The following is a 21,936-nucleotide window of genomic DNA, read 5'->3' as shown; positions in this document are numbered from 1 at the left end:
TTGTCGCTGTAGATGGATTATATTTGTTTTTTTTTTTTTTTTTTTGTTCTCTTAGGACAAGTAGCCTATAAATTGCATTTAGTCCTGTAAGAACCTTAGTGCTGATGGCCGCCTCCTATCGAGGTCCTAGAGGAAGAATTAGGGCACTAATCTCAAAGTCATGTCCCCCCCGGAAGAAGGGGAGGCCAGCTCTGAACCAGCCTCTCCAGTCAAAGCAGACGGGGTGGCACACCCTTGTTGGGGCTAGCAAGAACCTCTGATAGTTAGGGAACAAACTCCAATAGTCATCTTACGCAGTAGATCCAGTAGAATCTATCGAATTGCACTTGCACCCCAGAATCTCGACAATCACGGTTAGTAATGTGCTGCTCTTGGACATCCATAGGGTTGCCTAGATTTAAGTGACATATTGGTTTTTGCTGTGCCCAGTGGTAGGTTCAACTGGAAGGTATAAACCACTGTGGGTGAACTGTTTTTTACTGTTTTTAAATTATAGTTTTTCAAAATGCCACCATTTTGTTTCAACAATTGCTAGAGAGCTGAAATTTTCACATAATATTTTTAAAATCTATTTAATGAATTGTTATAGTGTGAAAATGTTCGGTACATAAATGGGCAAGTAATATAAAATCAAACGTTTAAACCTCTTCATGGGACACCCGGTATATAGTTCTATAACTATTCTTTCTCAGTGCAAAATAACAAACTACAAATTTGGTGTCGAAAATATAATTAATTTGATTCAGAAATGCCATCAGAAGCGTAAAAAAAGAATTACTCGCCATTTCATTTAACCTTTGTTCCTCTTAACCATATGACTAATTCCATTTCAAAAATATCATAGAACCCTATCATATTAAATCATAAATGTTTTCACTAGAGAGCTATGAACTTGACTTTGTAGTTTCTCCATATTGGTCTAAAATAGTTCTAGTGTTAGTGAAATCGTGGGAGCTATTCAATAAAATACACAGAATGTCACATCGAAATTGCAGGTGAAGCCGCGGGTATGTACTATTCTTCTATATACAAATAGACACAAATTGAGTTCTCTTGAGTGTTCAGAACCAACATACCATAGTAAAAAAACCAACCTTTTAGCTGGCTAAAAAGATGATATTACAAGTTAAGCTAAAATTCTTTAATTTAAAAAAATTCATCATATAAGTGTTGATAAGTTAATGGAAAATTATATTAATAACCTTCACAATGTACCCTGTTTACCAATTTGTTTAGTCTGTGTTTTTCTTGTCAACACTTATGGACCAATGAAGATCTATTAAATTTTATTTTTGCCCATAAATATTGAGACTTCCAATGGACCGATGTGTAACATTTTCAACACTAACGTAGAGGTACTTGAGCTAGAATTTCCTACTGAATTTCTACTCTCTAGGCGAGCTCATTCGGCAGTTATCACGTGTACAGATAGAAATTTTCATCATCAGAAAATAACACAGGAAAGGCTTTGCTAACTGTTCAGCCAACAAACATTGAAATGATTCTCAAAAAGATTTATTTTTATAGAAAATTATTTGGTCTTTATTATTTCGAAGACATTCTTCATGTCTTATATATTTATACATTTTACACTGTAAAATAAAAAAATACATGGTAAACAAATATCCTTTTTGATTCATTAAATGTTTTTATTTTTAATAATAGTATGCTTTTATTTTCTTCTCGATACATTCTACCTGATTATATTATTTTACAGAACCTATTAATCTGCAATGGACCGAAATTACAAGATTGAGGACTTTGAATGTGAGTAGAAAGCTAGTTACTTATTGTGTGAAAATACAAACTGGAAATAAATTAAATTTAAAAATAGGTTAATTATAAACTAGCTCAACGAAATTTGATTAGGTCTATTTGTTGTTTGTTCAAGGCTCAATTGAGGCAAAACATCTAGCCCGTTTTGAAGAGTACACGAGTCTGGGGTTGATGGGTAAGTTTTTTAATTTGTTACTTTTCTCAAGGAATACAAAAATGCACGAAACTGTAAATAAAATTAATTCAAGAGGAGATTATTAGGAAATACTAAACTTGCAAATATAATTAGGTTTTAGTTTATTATTTTTGCCGAATTAAGTGTAATTACCAATTCTATGGCTTGAGAGATATTGAGAAATGTGTAAATTATCATTTATTTGGATCGCTGAACTCATCCAAAAAAATTTTTTTGTCTACACCAAACAATAGTCAAGATAAAATCTTTGCTCCACTGTTAATGAATGTATTCAAGATATGTGTAAGTACTATTATTATGTTAAGTTTAAATTAAATAAATATAAATAATTTTAATTAACGTGTTCATCCTCATTGTTGTTTTTGCTGTTTTATTGTGAACCAAAACACTGTGCATCCACTGCCTTGAAACTGAAGCTATTAGAGAGTTTTAAGGACAGTAATTGTCTAAGATTCTAAAATCATATTTATTTTATTCTATACAATGCTTCTTTCTAATAAATCAATTTTTTACAGGCAAACCCAAAGATAATCTAAAACCAGATGGCTCACTGAGGTTAATCCTAGGTCTGATCATTGGATGGCACTGTGAACAATATTCCAGGGAGACTTCTGAGTTCCATTTTTTTTTTAATGAACCCATCCAAGTGTTTATATAAATGAGGTGTTTTCATTTTCAAAACACTTATTTCAAGATTTTTTTTCATTCTCGATTCTTACAATACTTGCCAGAAGGGGAGTAAGGTGTTCCCTACTCAAGGGTGACTCTTCTTGAGAAGTGCATTTACTATTCAACTCTATACATGTATGATGCGTTTGCTCTCCAAACAGATGGAAGAGATAAAGTTAGCAATAGCATTGTTCAGTGGGTACATCACAAACCAAATAGCAATGAATAACATGGCTGTCCCTAGATGGGAGACTGCTGAACATACTGTCCTTAACAATCAAACAAGAAGTCCTGTGAATCATCTGTCTAGTGATGATTCAAAAGTCACATATCGATGAGATGTCAATCTCCAGGTTAGTGTTTTAAAGCCTTAAAGGAGATTAGGAAAGCTCTATTCTTTGCATGTAAAACGTTAGTTATGTTTCTCTCAGAAACTGTAAAACTCGGTCTTGAAATTTTTAGATCATAATATGTACATTGTTGTAGCAAATACATGCTATTTCCAATCTTTCCCAAAAATGTACCATGCTTTTGAATTACTTTCTTTAATGTGGTGAAAGATTTTCTTTTTTTATTAGATATTTGTGCATTCAATATTGAATTAGATACACAAGTTTGCATGTATTTCCATAAAAGGGTGTAAACTATATGTACAAAAATTGTAATTCTTTATCTTTAGTACTTTCTAAGAAAGATGTATCTTTATGTTAACAAGTACATATTGAAGACTTATCAAACTGATGTTCCTCTTCTTCGTAATCCTGTTTCCTCTTTGTTCTAGCAAACTTGGCCTCTCCTGTCATGTCTTATACTGTTTTATCTGACTTGTTTATCTGTGTAGCATCTAGCATTACCATTCAGTCATAAGCAGCATACTGTAAATGGTTATATTGATAGAAAGGCCTTCATTGAAACCCAAAACCTGAATCAAAAGAACCAAGTTTCAAATTGTTAGGTTTAAACAAATTTATTTTTAATTTCTGTCCAAACAACATTGATATTTTGTGTTTTGATTTTGATTAGGATCAGCTGTCTTGATAATCCTTTTGGTGACAACCATCATAAGCTTAAAGTAAGCTGGCAACTCAACAAAGTAAAATAACTACACTGCCAGTTCAAAACGTTGATTATATGACTTTGGATAAACACATCAATCCAAATACTCCAATAGTAAAAAAAGAAAAGAAACTGCACTATATTACTGGTTTAATTGTTTTATTGGACCTGATATTATCTTTTTTGCCTTCATACTCCCCTACACATCCTGACATTACATCTGGTAAAACAAGAGCTTGTCCAACATTTTAAAGCTTAGAGAATGGAAACAATTTTGAATAGTGAAAAGTTTTGTATCAAACTTAAAATAATTTTGTTTGTTAAGTACATTGCTAATGAATACACATCAGGATGTGCTGACACTCTTAATTATATTTACTATGTGTTAATTTGAGTTTTTATTACTATATTTTCTTGTTAAGTGTTTAAGTATACAAACATTTTTATGAATTTCATGTAACTTCTATTCCTTACTAAAAGTAATAACTTTACATTCTTTTTCTGTATTGATTAACAATGTTATGTGTTGGTGTCATTGTTTTTTTTTTTTAAATAAACTATGTTCTGAATTGAGACTACAAACAATGCAATTAAATTAAAAATCTCAAATAATATTGCAGAACTTGGATGTCCAGTACCAGGAGTCCACCTCCAACATTATGAGTTTGATAAGAGTCTTGTTCGCTTCACCTCCATTCCCTATTTTCGGTTCAAAATTATGAGCTACAACATCTTGGCCCAAACTTACATTGAGAAGAACCTCCAAAACTCATACTACTACAAGCAGTGTCCCTCCAGATGTCTGGAATGGGATTATCGTAGGGGTATTCTACAATCAGAGATTCTGTTTGAGTCACCTGATGTAAGTACCTAAGATTTATTCTGAAATAGATGTATAATAACTGATAAGTATGTATTTGAATGACCTCTCACTGCCTTTTACCATCTGTTATCCCTTATTTGATGCTAGACTTGTAGTGTCACTGGTCTGGTGTCATCCAATAACTTAGTTTTTATTCCGACTAGATTTAGAAGCACTTGTGACAAAATGGTCCTACTCATCATGGTGGGGAACATAATTATATCTGCAAAGAATGATAAAGAAAAGTAACATTACCAGTGGCATATATAGAAAATTATTTTGGGGGCTGGCAAACTGGGTGGTTTATGAGGTATAAAATATGTACACCTTTTTATACTCCTCTAAATTACAAGACAATGGTTGGGTTGAATCTTTCATAGAATTGTGTTCAGTTGGTTTATTTATTAGTTATTATATTTACGGAAATACATTTTGTGGTCTAGTTGTCTGTGATGTCAAAATCATATAAAGAGTTCATTTTGAGCTTCTTCGTCTGCAAACTTTTTTTATCTCTTCAGACGAACATGACTCCAAATTCTAGGAACCAAGTCTGTGACAGCATCAGATTCCAGATGCTGCACTAAGAGGAAGGAGAACTGAGCTACACTCAACATTCACATTGAATCGACCCTTCCAACCGTAGCTACATTATTGGTAGCAAAGAGAATAAAAATTTTGTTAAAAAAAGCAGTGCAAACAACAAAACAAATGTTTTTTTTTAACATTTATTTGTTGACATATACATATTACAAGACTTTAATTGTGTTGCAGTGTTTTGAAATGGTGTAAACTGAAATACTTAGATGTTAGTTAAGACAAAATCCAAAGATTGCATAGCATTTTTTTAAATCTTAGACTGTAATTTTTCAGATTATTTGCCTGCAGGAGGTGGAAGCTAATGAGAAGGTACGGGAGGAGCTATTTCGCCCCTTTAAGGAACAGGGTATGTGAATGATACTGTGTCAGTTTTGATGACCTTCATTGGACATTTTTATGTAATATTATACAATGTTTGAAGGTTTTACAAAAAGGATTAATCAGTAGAGAGCCTATCATTATTGGAGGTTTGAAATGTTAAAAGTTGTACAAACCAAAATCAATATAGTGCAGATTTAAAGTTATATTTCATTTACATTATTCAAAAATTTTGATTTTACATTCACACGCGTTACAAGACTTATTTTATGTTTCACTGTTTGCAACACAACTTACACGTTCATTTGTAACTACATACAATTACAGTAGAACCTCTCATCGGAACACCCAAGAGGTCGGATATCGGGAAGAGCAAAAAACGCACTTTCTTAGGTAGAAAAAACTACATGTAAGCAGTGTACTACATTAAGCAAACAACTCTCTTGTACTTGTAAATACCAGAATTCGTTTGTTGTTGAATATATTTCATACATTTACAGTTTTTAAATTAAATGAAAATGTGAATAAAGTATAAGCACATGTATACTGTACAGTACCTTATTTAAAGAATTCAGTAATGAATTTTTGTTTCAATTTTGACAATCTTGACGTTGCGGAATTGTCCCTCCATTTTTTTGTCCAAAATACATCCATCAGGGTTGCACTTGGGTGTTGCTCTAAAGTACAATGTCGAAGGCATCTTTAGCAGCAGAGTAACTTGCTTCGTTGTCACTTGTGGTTTACTCTTCATCCGAGTCAATTTCTTCTTCCTCGGCTTCATTATGCATAATAGCAATGATTTGGCCGTCGCTGAGATCTTTATTGGCTGCAACTTACGAAACATCACCTTCAAAAAATCACTCTTCTTCATCTTTCAACTGAAGATTGTGCTGAAACTTGTAGATTTTGTAATTTTTCTGTTTTGTCTGTCTCAACATCTGCTTCTGTCGAGTTGGCTCATGATCAGTCTCAGATTTTTCTTGTTTCAATGATGGCCAAATCTTTTTCCAAACCTTTTGAAGGGTGGTTTGTTTAATTTCATATAAAGCTGCAGGAACAATATAGATGGCATCTTTTATATTTAAACTTTTCATTGCCTTAAAAAGGTTACATCCTTCTTCTGTTTTTTCCACGAGAGAGACGAAATATTTTTATCTGTATCTTCTCTTTAACCGCTCAATGACGCCCTGGTCCATAGGCTGTATTATAGATGTAATGTTGGGCAGTAAAAATGAAGCCTTGACGTTTCCTTTTTTTAGTTAAGATTCAGAAGGGTAACTGGGAACGTTATCTAAGAGCAAAACAGCACGAACAAGTAAGTTTTTAGACTTTACATTTTTTTGTTTACTGATAGGGCAAATTCATCAAAAAACCACTCCTTAAGCAAGTGACTATCTATCCAAGCAGATGATTGATTACAATACAAAACTGGAAGTGTTGCCATGCTTAGCTGTTTAAACGCTCTTGGCTTCGTAGATTTCCCTATGACAAACAACAGCATTTTGTGGCTTCCTGCGGCATTGCTACAAGTTGTAATTGTGAGTCTGTCTTTAGCAAGCTTTGTTCCCAGCACAGACCCATTTTTAGCAGTAAAAGTAGTTTATGGAAGCATTTTTTATTTAGGCCCGTTTCATCTGTATTGTAGACTTGTTCAGGTACAAGTTCCTGTTCTATGACCAACTTCTCAAATTTAAAAAAAATCATTAGCAGCATTATCATCAACTTACGAGTTTTCCCCCACAATTATAACATGTCATATGCAATGACGCAATTTCCATTTATGTAGCCACCTTTCACTAACTAAACCTTTGTAGATCACCTCCCAACTTGTCATGCAGTTTTATGCATTTTTCCTTTACGATGGAGCCTGACAATTGTGTTCCTTTGCCCCTTTCCTGACAAAAACAAATTTATAACGCTTAATCCACAAGTTCTAGTTTTAATTTTTTTCAACTTTTTTCTGCTTTTTAACGTATCATCCATCTCGACTGTCGTTCTGACGCTTCCAGATTTTTACAGCTCTTCTTCCAGTCCTTTACTGTAGTCACTTCTAAACCCAACCTAAAAGCTAGCTTAATAACAGACTCCTAACGTCCTGACGTTGCAACATTTCAAGTTTTTGTTGCGGAGAAACACAAACACGTTTACGTTTTTGAGTTGCCATTGTCCACATATGCAACCTCACATTAAAGCACTTCATAACCGATAGTCATAAATTGGGGAAAAACACACAGTATTGACATTAACAAACATAGAACAGTAGAAGATTGTAGTCAGAGCACATTCCACATGAACCACGGCTGACCTTACGGTTTGTGGTACAAGAACAAAAAATACTGTAGTGTAAATGAGTCACTCTTCAAGTCTGAACAGGCTCGCCAACGGAGTACAGTCAGATAACACAGACGGTCTGATATGAAAGGTTCTGCTGTAATATTTTGTTGTGTCCATTTTGTAGTCATAGCTTTAATAAATTGCAGTTTGAACAGAATATTACAAAAAAGCAACATTATTAATAAAAAACTTAAAATTTTACATTCCATAATACTTTTGATTCTTTCTCTACTTTCATAAGTATTGAGAGTTGCTAGTTTTGTTAAAGTTTGAATAGCTGAAACGAAATGGCGTACCTAGCTGGCCAATGAACTTAGGTAAGATATTTATCAGATCAATTTATGTTACAAGTTTCAGATTATTTCTGCATTATTACCACCATATTTAGGTTACAGAAAATTTCTTATGGGATTTTAAAGTAATCAGTACGCTAAAACTGTTTGAGATATAGAAACAATGGTAATTACAAAATGTTTTTAAAATGTTATAAGCATTCCGAGCACTTTTTTGTTCATAAATGAATTGTTAATTGTGTTCAAAGTTTGAACGGCCAAAACATAATAAATTGTGACCAAGCTGGCCAATGAACTTTGCTCAGATATTTATAAGATAAATGTTTGTACCAAGCTCCACCTTGTTTGAGCTCTTTTGGGGCAGTTATCATTTCCACATGCCACATTGTTTTTGTACAGCATAGGTATATATATATATATATATATATATATATATATATAATATAAAAACTTGAACGGAGGGTGGTTCTAAACTCTAAGGTCATGGTTGATAAAGTTATGCTGAAATTTTTGGTAAGTGCTACCATGAGGACAATTGCAATAGGCTGACATTATATACAAATTCTATCTAAAAGAAAAGTAAGCAAAATAAAGACCTGTGCAATTATACAGATTTATTTTTGTTGTCCACCAAATTTGTTTGATCTTAAATTGTTTGGGTGTAGGTCCATTAAATGAAATAAAAAAATAACTAAGAGGGGAGAATTCTCTTTTGAATGAGGGAAAGAACCCTCCCTCCCACCCTTGTAAGGGCTGAATTATATTTTTTAATATACATGTAACAGTATTTCAACTTTCTAAAATACAGAAATTAATTGTTTTGATTTGAATTACGGTAGGCCTATCTAGTTTATTAAATTTGGATTTATTCAGATTTATTTCTATCCACTTGTATGGCGTGCTCTTCAATCAGATTTATCCCCCTAAAGTCAAGTCCTAGTTATGCCACTGATACCTACCCTTGCCTTAATTCTGCTTGGCAAAGTGCTACCAAAGGCCAGTGTCTAGGAATAGGGGCTTTATGCTGGTAATTGGTGAAAATTCTTCATTTGACATGGAGATCTTCATGGGACTAAAACAGAAATTGGAACAGATTGTCTTCTGTGGTAAAATGTTATATTTTAATAAGTTGGAAAACTCAAAAAAGACAAGACAGTCTGTTGCTTATTTAAAATGTTGCCATTGTTTTCCATACAGGTTATATTGTCCTGTACGTCGAACGTGGCTTGGGTATGCCAGATGGTTGTGCCATCTTGTACAGAGATAGTAGGTTCAAACTAAAGGAGTTCAGCCCCGTGTTATACCAGTGTCTCAAGTTGCAGTTGTTGAGCTATCCCAACGTGGGCATGGTAGTGAAGCTGGAGCTGAAAGATTTCCCCGGCTACTGTGTTGTAGTAGCAAACACACATCTTCTGCAAAACCCGCACCTCGTAGATGTCAAACTATGCCAACTAATGGTACTGCTGGCAGAGATGGAGAGGATCGCCTCTTATGGTACTGACAAGTGAGTTATCACCTCTCACAGTATTATTGGTAGCTATATGAACTGCTACAAAACATACAATATCCTTAAAATAAACAACATATTCACTGCCAATGTGATCATTGTTATAATATATGCTTAGTTTGCCTCCAGTATTTGAACTGAAACGTTTACCTTTTCATAGTATGTTGCTAGTAATCAACACTTCATGTTATAATAATAGCTTCATTTTCAGTAACTTTGCAGTGTGTTTGTTTATCATTACATTACTATGTGTAATGTGTATACTATGTGTGGTTTGCAGTGGAGCCAAGTACAATATGGATAACCAATTATTGCCTGTTATTTGGCAGTGACTTAAAACTGAGTGATTCAAGTGTGCACTTACCTTCTTTAATAAATGGCATGCCCCATAAGAAAATTCAGAGGGTGGAGGGAGTTATGTTTTAAATAGTGTAAATGAAAATTATATAACGACTTACTTTACTGAAATAGGACGTTCAAAATAATAAAAACTTTTTGTAACTGTTATTAACCCTTTATGGAGTATGGTCGTTATATGACGTCTTCTTTTGATAGTAATGGATAAAATCCAAAAAATAGCAAAAGGAGTAAATAATTAAACTTAAAAAATTTTTTTTTGCATTTGAAAGCTTTAGAAAAAAGGACTACGTGTTCTACAAGTCAATATTTCAGTATTTTTCAAAATCAAATGTCTTATTTCCTCACTACGGCAGACTCAATCAATATTGCCTGCCATTTGGACAACAGTAACAAACTAGATAGTTGCTCAAGAAATATGTCACTCACAAGGTAAATATAGCCGCAGTATACAAGAAATGGCTAGTGTAATGTGGCGGCATATTCTGACAACTAAGTGATGCGCGCGCAATGCGACCAGGGGCTTCTACCGGGTGGCTACTGCAATCTGGTTGCAATCAGATTACAAGTGAATGCAAGCACAAACATGGAAGTTGAATATGTTGCCGATAGATGGAACCACTTTACAGTCAAACCTACTTAAAGGCAATGAGTAATAGCAATGCATTCACGTTAATACAAAAATACAGAGGCTAAACGTCATATGACGTCCGTACTCCTTTGGGCCACTGTAAGAGTATACGTCATATGACGTCCTTACTCATTATGTAGAGTTTACACACACTCCTTAAAGGGTTAATCAATATTCCGCCATGTGCTGCAGTCTCCAATAGGAGACAACCAGTGGCATCACATTTTAGAGGAATTTGGTATCTGAATGTTTTTTTGCTGTTCCTGAAATTGCCTCTTAATAAGGTATAACTACAGATTATGTTTAGCATGCGTAATTAGTTTCAATATTTTTTTTAGCAGTGAATGTGTTAAAGATATACAGGGTGTACATAAAGTCCTGCACAGGTATAATATTTTCTGAACGATAACAGATAAATCAACAAGATTTGGTACATCAACATTACACCTAAAAATTTACTTTTTGAAGGAACTATCAGTTTTCTGTATCATCATGGAGACGTCCCGCAAGGAGTCAGAAGGAAATTTTAAATAGGAGCATAGGTGAATATGCACATCATTTTAAAGGGCTTATCTAGCAGAGTTTAATGCCGCAAACCGCACTCAAAAAGATTGATCCAGTACAAAATGGCGGCTGTTCAAAGGTTTTACTTGGTTACATTATATTAGTAGCCATAACCCTAGTATAGCAAAACTGCAACCAAAGAATACTGCAGCTAAATACTACATTATACTTGTCAGTTGTACAGAAGTGAATTATGAAGTTAGTTATCCTCAAGGGTTACAAATTTGGTCCTAATATATTGATAATGGGGAAAACCTGATAACAGTAACAATTAGAAAGCTCTTATCTTTGGGTCGCAATTTGGACTTTCCTATTAGCCAGTCTATTCATAGTAGGCTATTCTAGTTTTCTTGTTTTAGTAGTGCTGTCCAACCTTTCTATCAGTGTGCGATTCCTCGTGTGATCGCCTGTTGTTTCCCCAACCAACCATAATAAGAAGTGTTATACTTTCACGTTCGTCAAGCGACATAGTGTAGTTGAAGAACTACAAGCAATACGACAAACTCTTTTGTACTAAAGCGCACTGATAGAAAGGTGGCGCCATTTTGTACTGGATCAATCTTTTTGAGTGCGGTTTGCGGCATTAAACTCTGCTAGATAAGCCCTTTAAAATGATGTGCATATTCACCTATGCTCCTATTTAAAATTTCCTTCTGACTCCTTGCGGGACGTCCCCATGATGATACAGAAAACTGATAGTTCCTTCAAAAAGTAGATTTTTAGGTGTAGTGTTAATGTACCAAATCTTGTTGATTTATCTGTTATCGTTCAGAAAATATTATACCTGTGCAGGACTTTATGTACACCCTGTATATTAATTAAAAGTAACTTGCTGTTACAGTATTTACATTACAGCTGAAAATAAATCCACAATCCCAACATTATAGCATGATAATTCATTAACACGTTGACTTCGGCAACCGCCTTATGGCACAGAATCACAGTGATACTAGTCAGGTTCACTCAGCGTAGAGTCGCAGTGAAGGTGTTAAGAACCTACTAGAAAAAGACTGAGGAGCTCGCTTCAAGAATTCCTGCTGAAGAATCCTGTATACACTATTGAACAATAAATTTTTTTTTATATAGGTTAGATTAAAACAAACTGCCTTAAATGGAACTAAAAACAAAATAACGGGGCAAAAAATTTAATAACATTACATTTAACAATTTCTTAGATATCTGAGACCGAAGCTTTAAAAAGCAGACATTTTGAAAACTAACAAACAATTGTTTAATTCTCTTCATTGTATTCAATATTGGAGTTGAGTTTGGTGAATCTGATTTCTTCTTCATAGTTGTAGCTCTTCACCTTTTGCTTTCCTGATATTAGAAATAGACTTTGTACTTCCATCATAAATACAATTTCTTTGTATTTGTTAACTCATTTATGAAAGTTAGAAATTGCAATATACAGATTTTGTCTTGAAGCAATTTTTAATTATGTACCAAATGTCCTTAAACTGGTAACACATTACAAGAATTGTCAAAATCCTTATAAGTGGAGAACTAAACCACCTGTGTACTAAGCGGATATACCAGAATTTACACTCCCTCAAACTTTAAATTACTGGTAGTAAATATTGTGCCCAGGCCCGTACTCAGATTGGTTTTTTTGGACAATTTTACCAGGCTGAGTGAGCTCCACTACACATCTACAGGGTGACTGCGATGCGGTGGCGAGACATGATGGGACCCAGTCGAATATCTTTTCCGGGCCCGCCAAAGCGGCCCTGATTGAGCCATATTATTTAATATTAAAGTTCAAAAATATAATTGTAGGATTTTTGGTCTCATTATAATTTATTCACATTTAAAAGCACAACACTTTAGTTAGTTAGTCAGTCGTGTATGAGACTGACCTATATCGTAAGGAATTGTAGGCACTTGAAGTATTATTTAGAGTTGATTATAATCTGACACACAGAAATCAGTTGAAGATAAGGGCAATGAATTCTTATAATATGTACAGAATAAGACAGATAACTGGAGTGAATGACATGATATTTTATTAAAAAATATGTAATTTACTTAGGTTTATCATTTCATTAATCCATGTCTACTGTAAAAAATCTTCAGTTTATCTTCATTTACTTTTATTTGTGCTTGATTACAAAATTTCCTACTTAAATGCTACAATTCCTAGTGGAAAAAAAACATTTTTTTTAGCTTTTATAACAGTTATTTTAAAGGGCTTTGACTTGAACTTTGCACAACCCTAAATAGACCAGTGATGTAAATTAAGTATTGTTTCAGATATCATCCTGTAATACTCACTGGTGACCTGAATGTTTCTGAATACTCTGGTCTGATTTCTCTGCTGAGGAATGGCCATGCGGATTGCAACCACATACTGTCATGTCACAGTCGAAATATCTTTACCCCACTGGGAGAATCTTTGGCAGTACCCAATGGCATCTTGCGCAAGTACTTCAACATTCGATCTTCTTGCAAGGTTCACAAGTCTGCAGCCCTATCACAAGAGCCGAAAGATGCTAAGAAAATTGAGGTATTTAACTATTACTATAAGTTTTTATCCAGTTTAAATCCCAAAAAGTCAAAGTGTAGCAAAAAGAAAAATTAGACACTTAAAACTTGACACTTATATGTTTAAAACGATTGATACAGTGTTTATTTTATTTCCCAAGTTGATATATTAAAGTCAAAATTAAATATTTAACTAGTTATAGCCACTTTTAAAACTAACCAAAAACAGAATTTATTGAAATTGAATAAACTAAACAATTGTTCTCACTCAATGTGTAATATTTTAGGTTCAAAACGATAACCAAATCAAAGTATTAAAGGCAAAATTTATTTAAAACCATTTTAAATTCTCAAAATTGAACATTTTTGTTTAATCTTTCTACATGTTTGTCAGCTTTAAAATTTTAAAATGGTCACACATTACCGTGATGGAGTAAGAATTATCTGTGTTCTAATCCTAATTTTTTACTTCTTTCCAGTATCTCAAGTAGACATTAGAATTGATAATTTGACCTTGTGTTAATTATTTGGTCATAATCACACCTTGTGGATCTCAAAAGTCACCATAAACTTTGCAGTGCTCAAAAAGCTTTCAAACTTTTATGAAAATTGTGACTCCAAATGTCTGTTTTCCTCCAATTGACTTTTTCTCCACATCATAGTAATGAACCCAGGATTCATCTCCAGTTGCGATGTTATTTAGGAAATCATTTCCTTCATCTTTATACTAGTGAAAATTTGTCAGACTTCTTTCAAGACTATGGTTTTCATTCCAAGAGTAAGTATTCTTGGCATCATATGGCTGACTAGTTTTTAAGAGAAACCATAAAAGAGTGGTGTGTGATGTGTACATCAACATAAGACTCGTCGTTACACTCAATGGTTAGCCAGAACTAGAAGCATCATTTACATGTAATTTTCGATGTTTATAACTGTTAGGTTTCAATACCAATTAATTTCTAACATAGTTTTGTCACCTTATACACTAGCCCATGAATGTCGATGGGTGGACAATCGTCTGCAACAAAGAACTCGATAACCGCTCTTTGTTTCAACAGCAACAGAAAACTTGTCTCGCTATTCTCGCACAAGAACATCAGACTAACCTGACTGATAAAAATTATATGTGGCACGCTTTTAACTGACTTTTTAATCTTTCATAACAGCCTGATAAGATGTCTTGGTATTCACTTGAGTATGACCTCAGATGTTCTACTTATTAGCACCCCTCGTGAAATTAAAGTAAAAATATATTTATCTCTATAGTTCATAAGTAAACAATCGTGCTATACTTCAATTATAAACATCTTATCCTGTATATTCAGAAAATGTTATTAAGTTATTTCAAAGCAAATACAGGCAAAAACTTCTTTCTTTAAATTTGTTTCATGCAGTTAAATCTTATCTGTCTATATCCTAAACCACCAAAAGATAATAAAGTTTTGTTAATGGCTGAAATACAGAAATTGTAATATGAAAGCAAGAATTCTTCCCACCAATATTATATATTGTGTAAACCATAATACATGTGTGTAACATTACTGCCTAAAATAATCCTTCACTGAAAACTAGATGGTTAATATTGACCCATGATAAATTCTGCAAAACTATACATTACTCATTTATTTCATGACCCGCATTAAAAAAAAACCAAAAATGTATTATATAAAGTATTATTGAAAACTGTTCATGATACAATAATTAGACCAAAATTTGGTCTTTTTAACATAAAATATTATGCAATTTTGACATGTCATGGTGTTTTTAAATACATTATCTTTTAAGGTGGTGAAATCAATTTTGTGTTTTAAAAATATGTTTTTATGTTAAATTCATAGCACTTTAACATAACTTCCCAGAATACAGAAAAGTAGGACAATTTTATATCACTTCATATGAAATTACGGGCATTTAAAATTTAGGCAATTTTATAGTCAGGCTCCCACAAAGAGGTCTTTGAACGTTTGATTTTATATTACTTGCCCATGTATGCACCAAACATTTTCAACTCTACATAGGTGCATACATGGGCAAGTAATATAAAATCAAACGTTCAAAGATTTCTTTGTGGAACACTTTATACATTATGTACATGTATAATATTGTAATTTCAGGGAGTGGCGTATTATTTACTTCTGAAAATGTATGTTTTGTTCAGAAAAAAGTTTAAACATTTAGATTTTTTAAATAGTAATAAAACTATAATTTATTGAAGTCATAAATGAAAAAAAACATGTCGCAACCTGAACTATAACTTATGTGCATGTGCTGTGAAAACCTCACATTTTTATTTGAGCCTGATTTCAAAACTGTCTACATTCCCTACTTTAAATGGTGCCTAAAATTGCACATAGAATGATCCAAAAACATAATTATACTTTTTGTATTCAGGGAAAATATCTTAAAGGACTATGAATTTAACATAAAAAAATATTTTACAAACCCTAAACTGATCATACTGCCTCAAAAACACTGAAGTATACTTGGCCTTCATTGACGATTTAATGACATGTTTATAATCAATAAATTCCTCTAAATAAATTGTTTTTGTTTCTAATTATTAATGAAGTCTTTTTTGATGATAAATATAAAATATAAATCTTAGATAACTATGGAGTTACAAGAAACTATTATTTACAAATATGAGTGTAAGATATAAAAATAAATATAGATAAAGAATTATATGTCTCATACATCATTATCAAACTTTCTATTAACACTAAAAATGTACAAAACTGCAAACTAATCAACACTGAACCAAAAACAATATTTTGAAACAATAGGTTGTATAATTAAGTTAATGTTGATTTTAATAATTATAAACAAACATTATCTTGGAAGTGGCTGGATTTATGTTTTCATATTGTGAAATATTTTAATGAATTACATTAAATGTATATTGATTAATTTAACAATGTTGTTATCACTTAATGGTTTTCTTGTTTGTTATTTATTTATTCATAGTAACTGGTTATTGCTTTTTAACTGTGTTGTTGTATTATTGTTTTTATAGAGATACAAAAGAAAAGAACTGTGTTACAGTATGCTTTTGACTTCACTTTAATGAAGTCTAAAATTTAATTAAATAAGACTAAGTATTTTATACCTACTTATTTCTTGATAAGAGAAAGAAAAAAGAAAAAGTACTAATGATAAAAAACTTTTACGAAACAGTTCCATCATTACTTTTTTTTAAATTGTGTCTTTGTTTTTCATGTATTGTAATGGAATGACAAACACATATAACTGAATTTTAATTTATTGTACATTTAGTCAAACTGACTGCTGCATACGTGTTAATGTGTCATACATGGCCATATGTAAGTGGGCGTTCAAGCCCCCCTCCCCGAAATTTTGAAACACAAGCATTAAAGACAAAAAAATAACACAACTATCTTTATCTCTTATCTATTAAATCTATGTGCCAAATTTGCTTTCTTTAGCTTAACTAGTTTTAGACATTTTTTTAGTATAAAATACAAAATGGTGGCTAGGCAACTAAATGAGACATTTCGTGTTATATGTTCATATGAAATTTTTTGTTTGGGTGGTACTATCACCCACGTATGTTTTTAACACCCTTTTGTGAACACCCTGTATATTCGTCAGTAACAATTCAAATTAGTTTATTGGCGCACGGAACAACTTCTAAACTTTCTATTACGTAGTGCAACATTAATATACAATTTTTAAGGACATTGAAGACAGTCTCAAGAATCTTCGGATTGGTCCCAAAAACAGACTACTATCAGATAGCAAGTCGAATTCACCCCCAATGTCACCATCCTCACCAGAGGGACATTAAAGTAGATTTAAGAATTGCTCAAAACAAGTTATTTGGTATTGATTTTGTTGATGTTTTTTGATGTATTTAACTTTATGAAGGGTTTGTCATTATACTTGTTGGTACATAGTTTAACATTGGTATTTTTGTTGAAATGTTAAAACTCCAACATGTTTAACCCAGTCTTAACTTTGTTTCAGAAAGTTTTATTATTTTTAACAATGGCTACTGTCCATAACACTCCTTTATTATTTTAAACCATCCATTGTTAATAAATAACTAACCAAAGAGTTAAGTTAAAATCACCTTTTCACTTTCTTCTAGCTTGTATATGAATAACAAGGTAGTAGCTTGCCAGTAATGGAATATTTGAAGGAATTCACTAAACATTATCTTATCTGAATGTAACCTTTATGTCACATCTTTAGCTTATCATAATGTGTTATACTGTACATGTATTATTTGTTAATCCCTCTATTTGTTATTATGCTATTGTTGTAATGTGTGATTCTCTTTGTTGTAGAATAAAAGTGCTCAAGGAAGGGGAATGAAATTGATTCCCCCACTGGATGAGTAAGTTTTATACTTCTTTTATTTTTGTTAACAGTCTCGTTCGGTAATAAAGTACATTGTTTAAACACAATCTCCTGATTTTTATCAAACAAATATAATTTCATAATGATTGGGTGTTAAAAGAATAATGTAGTGTTTTGGAATTAAAATAAAACATCCAATCACTTTTTATCACATACATGTCATGTAGCAAATTATTACAGGTGTTTATAATGAATTATTTATATGATTTCAGTACCTGTCGATGGTGTTTGAACCATCCTTTCAACTTTGAGGATGTTTACCAATTTGCCTTCAAAGCATGTGGAGGTCTGGAAAACTGGTTTGAAAGACGGAAGTCTGTAAAAGATTATATATTTTACAGGTAAAGAATAAGAAGTACATGACTAATTAAGATAGTTCCCTCACTCCACCTGCTATATAAAGTACAGTAGCTATTTTATTCCCTGTAAACATGAAGTAAAGATTTACTTTATTTCTGAGGGAAACAAGTACAGTAGCTAATTTATTCCCTCTAAACATGAAGTAAAGATTTACTTTATTTCTGAGGGAAACAAGTACAGTAGCTAATTTATTCCCTCTAAACATGAAGTAAAGATTTACTTTATTTCTGAGGGAAACGAAATTAATCTATTTTCTTAGGTAACAAGCAGTTCTATTTTACTATTATTATGTTATTGTTAAAGCAGCCTGCAAGAATGAAATAGTCTGAGTGTGGCTGGTGCTGGTGCAGCTAAATCCATCCTCTACATGCTGTGCCCTATACTGTTGCTAGTTTTACATGATTGTGTGGAAAATTACTGGTTTATCTCAACATTTGTTTCTATAAATAAATATGACCAGCTGTTATTGTAAACTGTTATACATATGCTTGATTTTACCGTTTTGCAGATATGTAAATCAAACAAACAGTATGACCATAAATAGCTATATTATAGTTGAGACAACTGGTGGTCATCAGCGATTTGGCAACACTGCCTTAATGTCATCAGACTGTTGCGGGCTGCTCTAGTATGTTGCTAAGAAGAACCAACATTTGCTTTTAAGAGATATTAATTACATGTAAATCCCATAACAATATTCTATCATCGAGAACTGGTAATAGGAATGCTGAAACAATCTGAAACTCATACAGATTGGTACAAATATTGATCCTATAAATTTCTTGGCTAAATTTATTGGCCAGCTCGGTAAGCCATTTTGTTTAAATATGGCAGCCAGTCAATTTGTACTAATTCAATACTCTGTTATTTATAAATCTAGAGAAAAAGTAAAAGGTATTATGGAATGCTTATAACATGTCCTAGCCTTCTATAAACAAGATTTTTGTATCTCAACCAGTTTTCAAGATATTGAGTATATATAAATCCCATGAGAATAAATTAATGATATAGATGTAAAAAAATCTATCTACTTTTTCTGACTTAGCGAAAAAGACTATTTAAAGTATATTTGGCATCAGAGTAGAAATTAATTGAGATAAAAAAATTATTTATGTGTTACAAGACTTCTTGTCTTAATATATTTCATACCATTAATGAATAATGAATCTCTCAAAAACAAATTTAAGTGGTGCACAGAAGCGGAAATTATTTAACTGGATCATTCATCTACTTCAAGCTAGTTACCTATGAGATGTTGTGCTCTCAGAAATGTACAGGCCTTTTTTACACTGTAATTTGCTGATATTTTGTAAAATTATGTTGCAGTGGAGGTCGTAAGCAACTTCAGCTAGTTTCTCGTTTGCATTATCCATCATGGTTGGACTATAAGTATTATTTCCCGTACCTACCCAACCAATTCTGTGCATCAGACCACCTTCCTCTGACAGCATCTTTTATATATCCCATACACTAATCTTGTACATAATAATCCCAGCTACATGTGATCACATGCTCCTTTGGACTTGGATTTCTGAATCTTTGCTTTTCAAGCCTTGGGATGTCAAGCTCCATCCGTGCTTCACAACTTGAACACATGAATAGAACACACATTTAGTAAATAAGTTAAATAATAGGTTTTAAAACATCCAGCCAGTCAGGCAATAGCAGTAAGAGGGATAATGAAGGAGAATCATCTACTTTGAAATGTTATTACATTTCATTCTACATTTTTATTACAAATATGCAATATCAAACAAATATTTGTTTATTTTTAGTGGACTATAATATTATAATGTTCATACATATTAGGCACATATTAGTTTTATGATGTAGTTTATTAAATATAATGAATTCTGTTTCTGAAATCATTTATTGTTTGTTAAATTGTGTCATCCCTTTTCCAATTCGGTGTATCTTCTACAAAGATTTTATCTGTCATAACCTAAGCTAACACGAAAAATTCAATATGAAGCAATGAAAATTTTATTTTGTACTGCTTATGAAGTATAAATTAATTAACAATAGACTAAATAATATCTAAGATTGATAAGTTGAAACTCCATAAATGTTTAGATATTTTGTTTCGTATGTATAGTTCAAACCAGTAAAGTAGTAGTTAGTAATGAATCATAGACATATGTATTTCCTTTCCAAGATTTTGAAACTTAAAAATGACTGTCCCATATGTTTTTTCTCTGATATTTATTAATGTTTTCAGTAAAAATATTATTTATTAACTAGTTAGTTTTTTTTATGTCATGATGAATTTTAAGGTTTAAAACTCAAATTCTTTGACTATTAGTACATACAGTAGTACAGTAATTAGTACTGGAGATAAATAACTGCGGTATAGCTCTAATTTAAATTATGAAAACATTAGTTGTGATTGTTCTTTCTTACTTAAAAAACCACCAAATAATATTTGATTGTATTGAATTTAACCAATTATTTTGGTAATGCTTGAAATGATGCTTTTCCTTATTTTGCACTCCAATATAATCTAAATTGAACAACTGATGTCAGAAACACATTTAAATTACAAATAGAACTTTAAGGGTTCTCTTCTAATCAGCATGCTAGAGTATGTGTATGTGAGTTTTTAATATTAATTTATTTTATTATAGATTATATATTTTGTATGTGCCTTACATATGTATGATATTCTGAGTTTAATTACTGAATTTCGTACATAAATCTGTAATTAAAGGTAATTTTGTTATAAAATCGTTTTGTAATAAATAGGTGGGTAAACTTAAAATGACACTGATCAAGATACAGTACTATACTGATAAAGGATTGAGGGTATAAAATTATTCTAGTTAATTAAATAATGGGTAAAAGCATAAATGGCTATTTTTTACCAGTCTAGTATATTTGTGAATTTACATAAACAGCATATATAAAGATACGAAGAGTCATATAGTATAGTAAGATTTGTAGCATGCAAGAGTAATGATTTGAGAGTTATCTCCTTAGCATCTACATACAACACATTTTCACCGATGGACTGTTTTGTTTTTCAGAATCAGAATCAGAATTTTTATTGCCGTTACAAATGTGGTATGCATGGCATCGTCATCTCATACAAAACAAATTGTATTATAAAAGTAAAATATTCATAACTAGACTATGTTAGCTTCAATATGATCTATAACTTCATCTAAACTGTATGCTGCTAGATTTACTAAGATATTTTTTAAGCATTTCTTAAACCTAATAAAATCTAGACATTTAATATGATTTGGTAACATGTTATAAATTTTAATACCTATCTCTACAAAACTATTTTTGGTACACTGGTAGGTACAGTAGTTTACTCTAAGATTAGAACAATTTCTAGTAAAGTAATTATGTATAGAGCTATTTACTGTTATTGTCTGCAAGTTATTTTTAACATACAGTAATACATCCAGAACAAATATAGAAGGCACAGTCAACACCTCTAATTGTCTAAACAAAGGTTTGCAATGGGTTCTATTGTTTACATTACACATTATCCTAATAGCTCTCTTCTGCAATATCAAAAGTCTTTTGGTGTTAGGATCATTGCCC

At 32.1% G+C, this 21,936-nt stretch overlaps 1 protein-coding gene across 5 annotated transcripts; it reads left to right on the top strand.

The window, feature by feature from the left end:
• Positions 1 to 1,646: 1,646 nt before the first annotated feature.
• Positions 1,647 to 21,624, top strand: LOC124372986 (protein angel homolog 1-like). 5 transcript variants are annotated; one of them, XM_046831393.1, is made up of 10 exons: positions 1,718 to 1,767; positions 1,892 to 1,951; positions 2,488 to 2,994; positions 4,318 to 4,559; positions 5,430 to 5,502; positions 9,299 to 9,605; positions 13,414 to 13,666; positions 17,952 to 18,001; positions 18,237 to 18,365; positions 19,711 to 21,624. In XM_046831393.1, exons 3-10 carry the CDS (start codon positions 2,976 to 2,978, stop codon positions 19,856 to 19,858), a joined length of 1,221 nt encoding a protein of 406 aa, XP_046687349.1. In that variant the 5' UTR covers positions 1,718 to 1,767; positions 1,892 to 1,951; positions 2,488 to 2,975; the 3' UTR covers positions 19,859 to 21,624. The 5 variants fall into 5 exon arrangements, with proteins under 5 accessions (XP_046687348.1, XP_046687352.1, XP_046687351.1 ...); XM_046831394.1 differs by having other exon boundaries at positions 1,735 to 1,767; positions 2,886 to 2,994; XM_046831392.1 differs by lacking the exon at positions 2,488 to 2,994 and having other exon boundaries at positions 1,647 to 1,767.
• The last annotated feature ends 312 nt before the right edge of the window (positions 21,625 to 21,936 follow it).

The sequence above is a fragment of the Homalodisca vitripennis genome, unplaced genomic scaffold (genome assembly GCF_021130785.1).
Source record: "Homalodisca vitripennis isolate AUS2020 unplaced genomic scaffold, UT_GWSS_2.1 ScUCBcl_4517;HRSCAF=10730, whole genome shotgun sequence".
Classification (NCBI taxonomy): domain Eukaryota; kingdom Metazoa; phylum Arthropoda; class Insecta; order Hemiptera; family Cicadellidae; genus Homalodisca; species Homalodisca vitripennis.
This window is presented reverse-complemented; position numbering and strand designations above follow the sequence as displayed.

Bases quoted from the DNA above. Each gene is read 5' to 3' on its own strand.
- LOC124372986 (XM_046831392.1), top strand. From the start codon at position 1,734: ATGGACCGAAATTACAAGATTGAGGACTTTGAAT. The intron at 1,952-4,317 runs GTAAGTTTTTTA...ATAATATTGCAG, and splicing joins CACGAGTCTGGGGTTGATGG to AACTTGGATGTCCAGTACCA. The intron at 5,503-9,298 runs GTATGTGAATGA...TTTTCCATACAG, and splicing joins TCGCCCCTTTAAGGAACAGG to GTTATATTGTCCTGTACGTC.